General features: G+C 45.4%; 1 protein-coding gene across 1 annotated transcript; it reads right to left on the reverse strand.

Moving 5' to 3' along the window:
- Positions 1–378: 378 nt before the first annotated feature.
- Positions 379–7,934, reverse strand: FUT10 (fucosyltransferase 10). Its single transcript, XM_061455030.1, has 4 exons — positions 7,482–7,934; positions 6,498–6,783; positions 1,590–2,425; positions 379–639 (listed from the first exon to the last, which is right to left on the reverse strand). The coding sequence occupies exons 1-4, from the start codon at positions 7,560–7,562 to the stop codon at positions 415–417; spliced, it is 1,428 nt and encodes a 475-aa protein (XP_061311014.1). The 5' UTR covers positions 7,563–7,934; the 3' UTR covers positions 379–414.
- Between the last annotated feature and the right edge of the window lie 5,692 nt (positions 7,935–13,626).

Here is a 13,626-nt window from a genome sequence, read left to right on the forward strand (position 1 = left end):
TCGCTCTCCAGCTTGTTGCTATCAGAGCAGCAAGGAAAGTCCTGGACTGGAAAAAAGGGTTCCTGAGGCCATGAACACAGGTATGTAACTAAAGATTAAGGGAGATCCATCTGCCTCATGGGAATTAGCTGAGTGCTTAAAACTGAGCTTTGACAACCTCGACAACTTGTGCCTTAATGTTGAAACATCTGAACTAATGACAATTAACAAAAATATAAATGTATATATGTATATGTATGTAGATATATATCACTGGGAGGGTGGTTCTAGTATTTAACACTCCTTTGAGCTCTGAATATACTAAACTCAGTCTTACACATCTACTTCCTATGGCTACTGATGATAAGGTGACACTCAAAAGAAAATTCCACAGACTCCTCTGAGAAGCTCATTCTATTTTACAGGTTGTTGTGTTTATTCTTTGAATACAAGCATCCAAAATTCTTGAGCTGTAAAATTCCTGTTCCTTTCCACCAGGTGCCTCAGTGCCCAGGCTTCTTTCTTGGATTGCTCAAAGCTTGGTATCCACATCTCATGGAGAGAAGTCCAGCCAGGGTTTGAGGTCGAGAACGAGAATGCTGCTGGTTTAGGGCAGCTCAGATGGTTGACCTGAGCTTTCCACCTCTGGGGCAGCCATCCCTGGCAATGGGGAGAAATAAAAAGGGTTATTCAGGGACCCTGGCAGACAGAGAAGGAAGGCACTATGCCATTAGTAAACTATTAAAGCATGCCAGTGACATTTTCCTTCCCACCACAGGCTCTAGCCACATCCATGTGGATGTCAGAGGGGAAGCTCTTCCCAAAGTGTCCAGGGCAAGGCCAGTCATGCTGACAACAGCCTGAGAATCAGATCAGGTCTGGCTGCAAACGAGCAGCACCAGCCCACCCAAACTGAAATTCTAAGGCAAGAAGCTCTATTTTCATCATTTTATTCTGCTTCCATCTTAAAATACACACACAATCCCTCTCACAAACACACAATCTGGCTTAAGCATTCATGTTTCAATGTTTAGTCACCAAATGTGGCCACAAACAATGGCATGTTGTCACTACAGGTTTGAATGTATCCATGCATATGCAGACCCAAACACTCATAGAGTATTTAAGTCAGGAGGGACTTCTGCCAGTGATCATCTAGTTCAGTTCCATCTTTGAAACAGGTTAAACCACATCTAATTGCCTCGGGCAGTACTGAGTAGAGTCTTCTCCAAGGACAGAGATCCCACAACCTCTCTGGGCTACCTGTTTCTAAATGTTTCAAGTCACATAAAGTGAGTCAGAAAGTCAGACTACCTTCTGGAGTCTCATAAAAACCTCCTCCCTGAACAATTCATGCCTTCTGCTGAAATGACCAGCAGCTCAGTGGTCAATGTGTATGAACCCAAGCACTGCAACAGTATGAGGAACACATGCCGTGCACCCACACCTTCTGCCAACACCTACTAACATACGGATGTACAACCCAATGGCATTGCATTACCAGTCATTGCAGGTTGGCCAGAAATCTGATAACCAAACTTCTTGGGACAGATCTGAGCAAAGTGCCATTTTAAAGCCCGTCTGAGACACAACAACAAAGTCGCTCATACCTTTTCTTCCCTTCTGATGTTTTCCCACACTCTGTTACACACCATGCACTCAAAGGTGTCAATGTAATTGTCCTGGGTGATATCCTGCACTCCCCACTTGCGTTCCTTCATCGCTGTAAGCAGCCTTGGGTTGGAAATGTCCCCTTTCAGTTTCCACTGCAAGTAGGACTCATATTCTTGATCATTTGTATCAAGTGTTTTGATATAATGGGCCAGCTCCCGAGGGTGTGAAAAACTGGATACCAGGATTGCACTCTTGTTACTAGGAAGCCAGTCTACAATGCTAGGAGACCCAAAGTACACTGGTACCACTCCCAACTTCAGTGGCCGCCACAGTTTTTCAGTGATGTAGTCTTCACAGACAGCATTTTCAAAAGCAAGAATGAACTTGTACTGTGCCAGTATTTTATAGAAGTTCCCATCATCCATGGCAGCTGGACCTCTAAGATGCTGAGGAAGGTCTCTGTTATGCAGACATTCCCCATAAGAGTCTACTTCAATGTGACACATGAGCTCCTGCACATAACTGTCCCGATCAGAAGGAGGGTTGCAATCCGACTGCACATATACAAGCGGTGCAAGCCTCTTCCTCAGGCTGTTCTTCACCTGCAGTGGGATCATGTACCTCAACGACTTCAGGACCTCTATGCCCTCAAGGTACTGAGTGGTCAGCGGTAGGTGAGAGTGGCGGCTAAAGGTTGCAGTGTGGTTGAATAAGGTGATGGTCGGTTCGTGGAAGAGTTTGTAGTTGTTTTTTGGTGACTCTTCATGGAAAAGAGCCCAATCATGATAGTCTTTCCGAGGGAGAGGTAGGCTTTCTATACTGAAGTCAGTACCTAGACAAAAGCAAATGGTGTTACAGTCTGCCCGTATCTATCATGCAATGAGAACTACAGTGACACAGAAGTATAGTTTTAATTTAATATCAGCGCTCTACAACAATCACATTTATTGCATTATAAGGAGGTATTGCAAAGAGAGCAATTCAGGCAAAGACAGAAGAGTATTATGACAGATAATCTGGCAGCACAAGAATCTAGAGAATGGGGATCAGTAGTCAATATTAGAAATGGTTTCCTTTCAGGTCATACCAGTTTAAAGGCCTCTCATTTCAAAGGCTCACTAGGAGTTTCACATTTTAATGCACTGAAATGAGACTAATCAGATGCTTAATAATCCCCCGGTTCTGTAAATAGGAGTCAGATGGTATTGCCTATTGGTTACTGCAGGGCTTAATTTGGTTCTAGTAGCAAAACAATGAAAAGGTTGCTAAAATATTGGACAGAGTTAAGGAGAAAAATTACAGCAATTACTTCAAGTATTGGAAAAGTATTGTATTATAGAGATTTCTGAAGCCAATCTATTTATTTCGTCAAAATGAGAATTAAGAGGTGATGTATCACAGCTGCCTACCAGATACATAAAAGAAGCAGCTCCTGGCAGAAGATGGCTCCTTAAACTAATGCCAATAGTAGAAGAAGAACCATATCTAAACTCTGAAAACAGACAACTGCAGCTCCTTGTGCCTCCCTGTGAGGAACCCTCCAGAACAACTTAGGAAAGCTGTTTTGAAAGCTTTAGGACAAACCTAGAAGCTTTTTCTCAAAGGCTAGTCTGTGAAAAACTGAATTCAAGTAACCAGATTGTGAATCTGACCCTTGTTCTCCCTTCAGTACTGCTGTACTACACTCATAAGACTGGTCTTACTGCAGATTAAATGCAAAGCTGATGAGTCTCTGTCAAGATAGTTCCTCATTGTCTTATAACTGTATCTGTTTTTTACTTTGGCATCTGTTTTTTTTTACTTAAGTACAAGCACTGAACGTACAAAACTTTTAACTGGTATTGTCAAGAAGGGAAATACACAAACAGAAACAAACAGCAAACAGCTGACTTCAAAAACACCAAGAATCCTTTCTCTTTGGACAAGCTATTCTACCATCCCAGTTACACTCGCAACTTTTCACTCTCTGTTCTACCCTTGACATCAGACCACTGATGAGGAAAAGAGAGGGAGCTAGCAAAAGTCTAACACAGAATTTTGGTCTAAAACCTAATACATAAAGAAGGAAAACTGCCCAGTGGTCTCTGCGGCTGTATAAGCCTGCCAAGATGACTCCAAGGACGACCTTTTGTAAAGTAAATGTTAAGACTTCACGACTGCAGTAAAGATAGATGTTAGCTGCCAGTAACATAAAAACCTCCTATAGTGCAAGATTCTTCAAGAGCATCAGGTGGGGTTTTTTAAGGACACTAAATATGTGACCTTCCATTTTCCACTGAAGGGTCATCTAAAGCCCTCAACACTAAATGGTCACACTAACTGAAAAAAGCTATTTACTGCCTCTGGTTTTGATGTGTTATAGTGATACAGGAATGTCAGAAGCTTATAAGGCAAATCTGGTTTTGAAAACACTTTGTTCTAAGTGATGCCCAGAAGAGAAGTGCATACAGACAATAATGAAATACTGTGGAATGAAACCATAGCGGTTCAGCTCTGTCTCTGACTGGAGTCCTCCTTCTTTAAGGTAGTATTGCAGGGAAGAGGGAAGGAAAATGCAGGAAAGAATGAGAGAGAGAGAGAGAAATGCAAAACATGAAACTTACTAAATGAGGAATTAAGCAAAGAGAAACTTAAAAGAAAAATGCATTATAGATCAGAGCACATCACAATGAAAGATTCTAATATAACACATAATCAATCTTAATCCAGCAAGAAGACAAAAAGCTTTTAAGGATTAAAGGGAAAATAACATCAGCATGTTCCCTACCCCGTGAGGTAAAGGAAAAGAAGGAGCTTATGAGGGGATAACGAAAGTACAAGAAGACTACAATTATGAGCAATTTCAACTTCCTAATTATTAGTTAGGAAATACTAGATATGTAGCAAAGTGTAGATGAGAAAGATGCTGTCAGGAAAAGTTCTGCATCTTACAAGACACCTTTTATTCAGAATTCATATTGCAAGGACTCAGTGCTCCAGCACAGAACAGCTCGACATCTCCTCCCTTAGGAACAACACCCCTGGGGCTCTGACAGCATGGCACCAGATACAGCTCATGCTGACACTGGTAGCTCACACTACAGACAAAAATCTGTAAAACAGATGGCACCGAAAAGGTGGAGCTGGGAATCCCTCCCAAACGCAGAGGCAAAACGCAGAAAGTGGATGCCACATCTCAGTTCCACATAAGAGATGGTGGCATTTGACAAAGTCATCAGCTACACCTAGGGGCTTCCCAGTCCAGCACAGTAAGTCAGGACAAGCTGTTGAAAAGAAGGTGGTCCTAGAAAAGCAGTTTCTGCTGCTGGAAAACATCTGTACCTCGTATTTTTTCATAATGTTTTCTCTAAGCTTTGGATCATTCTTCTCCTGACTAGCTCACTGAACAAATATTAGGGGAAAATTAATGCAGTTTCTTTGAAAGATGAAACTATGCCCTGATCCAACATTATGGAAATGAAGATGTTCCAAGTTTTCACTCAGCAGGCTGTTTAGAGGGAAATTCTGAACACCAAAATCTGCCTTCTTGCAGGCCCACAGCTCAGCGCATCAAGGGTATGCCTCTGAGTGTGTGTTAATGATTTTTTATCAACTTCAATACCACCTATGACCTCTGTCTCTGCAGGTTTTAGCATTGTGAGATCATTTGTTATGGCTTAAAAATAAGTAAATTTTTTACATATTTTGACACTTGTCTTTATACAGTTTATAGCCAGCATCACTATAAAAAACAGTTTAAAACTACAGGGAGTCTTCTGCACAGTATAAATAATCCTTTAAAAGTAAGTAAGTAAAGCATGTCCACAAGCCTGCTAAAAATGAACAGTAGTAGTTCTTCTAATGCTGAAATTAACGGAATTACTGACAGAGACTAAAACCACCAGACTTTATAGCTTTCATGTGATGCCAACCCAGCTCTCCTTGTCTTTATCTGGGTCAGCTTCTCACTCTTTGCTGTTACTCCTTTGTGCTTTGACCACTGTACTATCAACTGACAATGCTGACCTACTTGGACCTCTGAAAACATCAGTGACAAGAAGTTTTTGGTTCACTGGTAACCACCAAGTTTAAGGTCCTTCTTTCCTGTGTTTCCAGTTCACCTGTATCCTGACGGAGTGAGAGCTATTCCAGACTCTGAACCTATCACACAAAGGAGCTGAATCTACCAGTAACATAAATGCTTTGGTTTTATTTTTCCCCTTAAAATTAACTTTTTCTCTGAAAAGCAACAGTGTGAGGAAAAATATCAAAATTAACAAAATACAGTCTACTTTTGAAAGAGACATCTTTTTTGTTTTGTAGACTCACTTTACAGTACATGCAGTGGAAGTTTCTGAAACAGCAGAACCAGAGCAGCTCAGAAGGCTACACCGGCTGCTGCTCCCTGCGCAGATCAATAGGTTCCTTTCACTACTTTGCATTTACAGTCTGCTAGCAATCTCTTGGCCCAAGATGCAGGGCAGTTGCACAGTTACCAGCAATTACCAGCATTATTTTAAGACGAAAGACTTGCACAAGGGCAACAAAGGCCTTGCAGAATCTCTGCTAAGGTTGACAAACCAGAAGACTGGAAAAAGCTGGCTTGATCTCAGACTGTCCTTTCATTATTTGGCAAATAAAGGAAATCATCTTTTCTCCCATAAAGAGGGAGAACATGTGATTGAAAAGCAGCACGAGACAAGGCAACAGTCATACCACAGACATGCGCAGTCACTTTTCAGAGTACTTTTACAGAGAACTTGCATCTCTGGGTCTCTACTGATGGTATTCAGCACCAGGCAAAGTTTAGCACAACGAGCTATGTGAGCTTCCTGCTCTCACTGATTGCCACCTACAATATTAAATCTCTAAAGAAAAACTGGGCAAGAGGGAAGTTATTCCTTTAAAAAGAAACAGATCCTTACCATAGAACAGAAATGCTCTCGTCATCTCATTGTGCTGGTAGGTCTTGTTGATAGTAAAGAAGCAAACGTCCTCTCCACAGTGACCCAATCTCCCTTTCTCCCCACTCAGGGGAGACCACCAGAGCAGGACAGGATAGTGATTTACATCAGATTCTGCCTTGAAGCTTCTGTGAAGTTCCTGCTTCTTGAACTGAAAAGCATACCTCTCCACAGGCTTTAGCGGGCTACTCTGTAAACTGGAGATTACTGCCACCTTATTCTCTGAATTGCTCAGTTCAGTGATAACCTTCAGGGAAATAAACACAGCACATCACTGCCATTGGCCAGAGTCTAAGCATCAAGCACCAAGTCTGCATGTGAAGTTTCTGTCCATCAAAGTGCATGCATTTCAGTGACTGCAGCCACCACCATCCAGGGGATCTTATGTCAGAACAGCAGAAGCCTTAATGTGAATTTGTAAGGAGGAGGTGGGAAATACATTTCTGTATTTCCCATATATTTCATGCGGCAATGTAAGGCCACATGACCTATGATTTAACAATGCTTCTGCTTTCTCCTTGGAAAAAAAGCACAAGAGAGACTAGCCAAGTTTCCTCTAGAAATCAGCTCTAAAAAAAAAACCAAAACAGAAGTTTCCATGTCCCTAGGGATCCAGCCTTGCCGAGCTACCTTATGAGTTTAAGCACATGAACAGAGGAGGCAGTGCAGGAGTGAGGCAATGGTATGGTACACCCCTCGTGAGAAACTCCTCCAGGACCCAAGTTGCTATGCAAGAAAGATGTTCTCTGGGCAATGCCACTTCCAGCTATTACCGTGTCAGCTTTTACCACCAGGCCAACACTGCTGACAAGAGTTTCTTCAAACACTCTTCTTAAAGCACAGACTTGCACAAAAAATGTCTGTCACCTTCAGTGCCCTCATCTGACAGAACTGCGTCATACTTTGAGAGTGATCTCATGCATGCCCCACCCCTTGCCCCTGTACCTGGAGTGTCACCACAAGGAAGAAGGCTGCTGCAAAGCATAAGCAAGATGCCCACAGTTTCTTCCTCCTCATCCTAATCATGCTGCACTGCCAGGCCTGCCAAAGCAGTTTGAGCCAGGCATCAGGAAGGCCAGCTTATCTTCAGCCTTTTCTGCAGGGCTTTCCCACTCCATCCTTACTCTTCTTCATGGTGACTGCTGATGAAAAAGGGTACAGCATTAACAAGGACCCCGTCTCAAGCTCAGTGCTTTGCCTGATGTCTACCCATAGCTTTCTTAAGATGCCAGAGTCACATTTTGACCCACATATCCAGAACACATCCCACACAAAACAGCTCTCACATACACAGCCTCAGGCATCTACTCTCCCTCTGGTCATTGTGGATTTGGGAATCTGCTCTAAGCAGGCCCACACATTCTCTCATCCTTGCAGTCAGTGTAAAGAGATGCTGATGGGAAGGCAGCCATTTTCCTGAGTTTTATATGGCAAACTGTGCTGGTTTTCGTCGGGCTCACAAAACGGTGAGCGATGAAATACTTTCCTTCGCTGAGCAAGACCTGAAAATGCCCCTGGAGGAGGCACACATCTATCCTGCCTTGGGACTTAATACACTGTAGCCTTCTACAGTGACACTCGTCCCAGGCAGTGTTCAAGGCCAGGCTGGATGGGGCTTTGAGAAACATGGTCTAGTGTGAGATGTCCCAGCCCATGGCAGGTGGTTGGAACCAGATGATCTTTAAGGTCCCTTCCAACCCAAACCATCCTATGATCATGTTCACCAATGTATGTAGCCCAATGCATAGGGAAAGCAACTCTACAGAACACACACAAACTCTCTCCATAACTAGAACTATTTAAGCTTAACAAGTTCCCCTTCCCCCTGTAATCTACATCTGTGCTGGTCTACCTCTCCTCAAATAACTCTTCCCTCTCCCCAGCACTTTTTTGAGCTTCCACAGAGCCCTACTGTTTTGCTGCATGCTGGGTGCTACTGTGGGAAAATCCCAATTCCTGGCAAAAGGAGTAAGGGCAAATTGCAGCTTCATCTTTAAGAAAGAAAGAAAAAGGCTGGGAAGAAGGTAAAGCTTTATCTCTCAACTCAGAGCAGTCAAGTTTGAAGTGTGGGTACTCTGAAAGCTCAGACACACACACAGAAATATTTCATGTATTGCTATTTTGAAACCCACCTCTTTTGGAGATGTGCCTCTGGTTCAGGCTTGTTTTCTACGGAAAGAAGGTGTATGTGATCATACAGTCTTCACGTACATACATGTGCTACCTTTCCCCCACCATAATCTCAACTCTTAAAGCTCAAAAAACCTGACGAAGAAGGGTGGATCCCAAAAGTACTGCCTGCCCTAGTACTACCTCTGTGGAGCTGGCAGCTACGGACAACAAAATGATCCTGTTTCTGCTTCTACTGCGACATGAGTTCATCCATTCCCACAGTAAACTGTGGGAATCATGAACATCCATTCTCACAGGAAACTGCTGTGAGGGTTCTGCTCTGCAAGGGACAGCTGCTTTTGAAGGTTTTGTGTGCATAAAAGTGCATGGCTGACAGCTCAGTGCTTCTCAAGCCAGGAAGGATATTTTGTAAAGCCCCTGCGTCTTCTGTGCCTCCTGCATTATCACCAAAATGGGGCACCACTAGGGGAAGGGGCTGGAATTCTGTGTTTAGTGAAAATCTACTCAAGGCATACTTTGGAGCAGAACAGTATCTTTAATACCACATATCACCCAGTGCATGGCAAAAAGTACAATTTTGATGAACCACTGAATGCTCCCCTACACACTGCCCGGTAAAAAAAAAAAAAAAAAAAAAAAAAAAGAAAAGAAAAAGTCGTAATCATCCCATTTATCCCATTTTAAGGTAATCTTTCAGAGGGGGAACTACCCACACCATGGGTGTGCTGTACCAGTTGCCCCAGGGTACTGCTGCGCTGGGCAGCGCCCTCATTCCTGCGTTTGCAGCGTCCATCACTCGGTACTTCGACCCCGCGGCGCTGCCCGTGTTGCTAGCGGGCCACACAAGGCTCTGTCCTGTCCCCAGTCTGCTGGCAAATGACCTTCCAGTGCCCTCCCACCTCGGTCAGGCCAAGCGGAGGACCCGAGGGTTTGAGTGAAGGATTACTCGCCCCCTCCGGCTGCCCTGCGGAAGCAGCAGCTCCCTGCAAATCCTTCCAAACTTCCTAGCAGCTCTCCCTGCCGCCTCTCTCTCCAGCCCTGCCCCGCTGCATCTCTCCAGCAATCAGCGGGGCTGGATCTGCCCCCCCATCGCCCCCTGAGGCTCATTCCGTCCCGCTCCGCGCCCGCGGGCGGTGCATCCTGCGCCGGAGTGCCAGCAGCGGTACTCACCGCGGTACTCACAAGCCGCTGCCGCTCCGCCGCCGCCGTGCCCCTCCGGCGGGTTTGGGGTGGTTTTGTTCCTTCTTGTACTTTCAGTTTGTGCACCTCCAGGCCCGGAGGGGGGCGGGTGCTGGGCCAGCGCTGCGCGGGGCGGCGCGCATCCCGCCTCCCTCCGCCCACCGCGCTGCGGGGCGGCTGTGGGGGACTCTCTTAGGAGTCCCCACGGCCCCGAAGGGGCAGCTCGGTCGGGGAATCGGCCTAAGAGCGCCATCGCTTCCACTCCGCACTGCGCTTACTGTAAGTCCCGCGCTGAAAGACCGCCCCCCCCCCTCAAAATAAGTCCGACGCTGTCACTGATATCTGTGCAGTTGGCATAACTGCGCTCTTTGCGTTTTGGTTTGGTTTGGTGCTTTCTGCAACACTGCCGTTATTTTGGCGGGTGCGATCCTGACGAAGACTTGGATTGACTGCGTCCAGCCTGTCAGGAACAACAACGCGTCACGGAAGCGGGGAAGCCCTGAGGCGTCCGCGGAGGGTCCTGCGCAGCCATCGGCACGCAGTCCTGTCTGACAGATCGGTTTTCCAGGGGTTGGGCCCCTCTTTGGCATTTGCTATTTGTAGTGAAAGGTATTTACTCTGAAAGGCTGGTTCTGCTGGCTCGGGGTAGAACCCGTGTTTATCCACTCGATACAGACACACAAGCCATACATGTTTGTATTTACAGCATGAGATACCCAATACCTACATGCTTCTTCATATGTACGTGTATCTATCTACAAGCATCTGGGAAGTGCCGTATCTGCTGCCTCTAACCCAGATGTGGCAGGCAGAAGTGCAAGGGGGTGGTTACCTGGGGGAGCAGAGGGCGGAAGAATCTCAGGGGGACAGAGGAATACCTGATGTGCCTCCATTGAAACGCATGAGTGGCGTAAGTTGCACAAATGTACACACAGCTCATCTTACTGTGCAGTGAGTCATGCCTGCAGCCTTCTCAAGGGGCTCACCGGGGTACCCAGCGGACAACCTGGCAGCGTAAGTGCCCCCTGCCATGCTAGCTCTCTCCCTTTCCTCCATAGCTGTGCTTGCCTGCACCCCATTTGGAGCAGCGCACACATCTTGCTGCACATGCTGCACCTTGGAGCTCTGGTTTCTCTCTGAGCTACCAGGTTCCTCCTAAGATGACAACTCAGAACTAGCACTGAAGTGCTGGGATGTGACAGATATGTTTATCCTCCACTCCTTTGTTTAGCACTTCATCACAGCTCCCATCCTATTTGTTGCTTCCTTCCAAAGCTGCTGGAGTCATATTTTAAGTAGAAGCTGTAGGTGTCGTTTTAATATTCTCTGTGACGTGTGGTTACAGATCTTAGACCTGAAACATGAACAATATCCATTCGCTCTAGAGCCAGGAGGCATGCAGCAAGAACCTCCAAGTATTACTTTGTAAAGCAGATCCATGCTAAAGCAGACTCCTGCTTTTGCAGGCCTGGCTGAGGCTTCCATAGTGACCCAAGGCTGAGAGGATTAAAGCTAACCTGCCACAGTAAGCTCAGTGAATTAAACTGAGTGGTTGAAGATGGATCAGAAGCCTGATACAGTTGATGGAAGTATTTGCTGTGATCCCACTGGGGTTTGGTCTAGCCTGTCATTTAAAAATTCAGTTATATTCAAATCTTCCAAGCTTCCTCAGTTGGCAGACTCCTAAGTTTCCTCTCACGAGGATACAACTTGCTTGTAACATGCTTCAGCTTCCTGCTGCTGCTTGCTCTTCTCAGTTTTTATCCCTCAAGCTGTCCATAGACTGCAACAACCCACAGGTTCAGACTGAAAATGCAGATAGCTATTCTATCTGCTGTTCCCACCATGCCATCAGCAAGGTATTCTTCGTCCAGCTCCATCCAGTGGTTGGCATCAGAGAAGCTCACTTCTGTTTCTTGTCCTCTTATGCCACTCTGAGGAAGTTTAAGTTCCTATTACAGGATCTGACCTGTCCGTCATCCATGTTAAATGGCTGGTAAAGATGATGCCAGCGTAAGCAATGCCAATGTCAGATGATTATATGTTGGTTCTAGAATAAAGCATGACCAAAAAATCTCCAAATTTTCATTCAAGCAGCAGAGCTTAATAAACCAGATTTCTTAAAGATCTGTGTCTCAAGTGCCCTCTGCCCATGGAGAAGGCTGCTGGTATCCAACAAATTCACAATGCAGCCTTTCTCTCCGCAGGTCAGGAACATGGATTTTCTGCTCTGTCTCTGACAAAACATGAGCCTTTGAGGTTTCTCTCATTCATATGTGCACCTTTCCTCTGATCTGCTTATAATATACCTGATTTCTTTTTGGGCCCACCTTAGTTGTATCTCTCTCTTTTTTTTTTTCTTTTTTTTTTTTTTTCAGAATGTTCAGCATCTTTTAACTTTTTCCTTTTACTTATGTACTTCTGGTTATACTCTCTGTCTCCAGGCACATCTTTCTCCACTTTCTTTCTGTTCTATACACAGTTCTATATTCCGAAGCAACCTTTCAGTAGATTGCTCTGTTTTTTCCCCTCCATTATATTGTCATAGTCTATATTACTGTAATACCCAGAGGCACCAGCCAAACTGCGCTCCAAACAGTCACTGTAGTAACATCCCAGCAGAAACAAATGAAGTCCCCAAGCTCACCATTAAAATAGACAGGGCAGAAAAAAGGAAGAGAGGCAACAAAAGTGCAGATGTCAAGTGACTTCCAAATAGTGGCAAATCTGCTCAGTGACAGAACCTGTGGCCCAATTCTTCCTTGTCCTGGATCCTGTGTTTGGATTTGCAGCTGTGCACTTATACTCCCTCGTAGTTGGTCTGGCACCATTCTTCTTTCCATAAGGTCATTGTAAAACACAGGATATACTTACAGCCCTTTCAACTTGAGCACCCCAGAATTAAAGACTTTAACTCTTTCCACCATACATGGAATGATTTCCCGCCTCCACAGATGTACAGCACAAATGGAGATGTATGCAGGGCCCCTCCTGCACATGTGCTCTGCCTGTCTCTAACCCTCCCTTCTCTTAAGCACCCCAGTATGCCCTGGATTACCAACCTGTAGTGCTGGGTCTGAAGCTTACCCTAATGACTATCTCCAGCTCAGCTGCTTTGTCCTGCTAACCATCACTTTAGATAATCTGCCTTCTCCAATGTCACCTACAGGTCACAACTGACTGTTTCAAAGCCTCCTCTAATTTCACCTTTCACAGAGACCAGATTCCCCATCAGAAAGCTTGTCTATAGTATGGTGCCATTTTGTGAGTTTCCATGGGGGAGGAAGCACAGCTCACCGTGCCTGCAGCGCCTTAGCACCAAAGCATCAGTAATGCCAGGGACCTGCTCTTTGTAGTGCTGTAACTTTCCACCTCTGCTGCTGTGGAAGCATTTCCCAGAGCTTCTGTTGTGGGGTTCTGGAGAATGCACATCCCAAATTACAGTTTGATTGTAGCCCTCTCCATCATGTGACCCGGAAGAAGAATGATTTTTAAAGGGGCCCTGAGCAACAACAAGCCTTTGAGCAAATTAAACGAGAGAGAGTTCACGCAGTAGCCCTTGGACCAGTCCAGACCAGGCCAGATGTAAAAAATGTGCTGTACACTGCAGCTGGGGAGAACGGTCCTACCTGGAGCCTCTGGCAGAAAGCTCCAGGGGAGACTCGAGGTCGACCCCTCAGCTTTTGGAGTCAGGGATACAGAGGATCTGAGGCCAGCTGAACCCCAACTGGCAGCCTATGATGGGTTTGAACTGCTTTGGAAGTGATGGGCACTGAAG

Source organism: Pezoporus flaviventris, unplaced genomic scaffold, assembly GCF_033815535.1.
Source record: "Pezoporus flaviventris isolate CSIRO_AGI_PZ_B2104156 unplaced genomic scaffold, CSIRO_AGI_Pfla_v1 ptg000018l, whole genome shotgun sequence".
NCBI classification, from domain to species: Eukaryota; Metazoa; Chordata; class Aves; order Psittaciformes; family Psittacidae; genus Pezoporus; species Pezoporus flaviventris.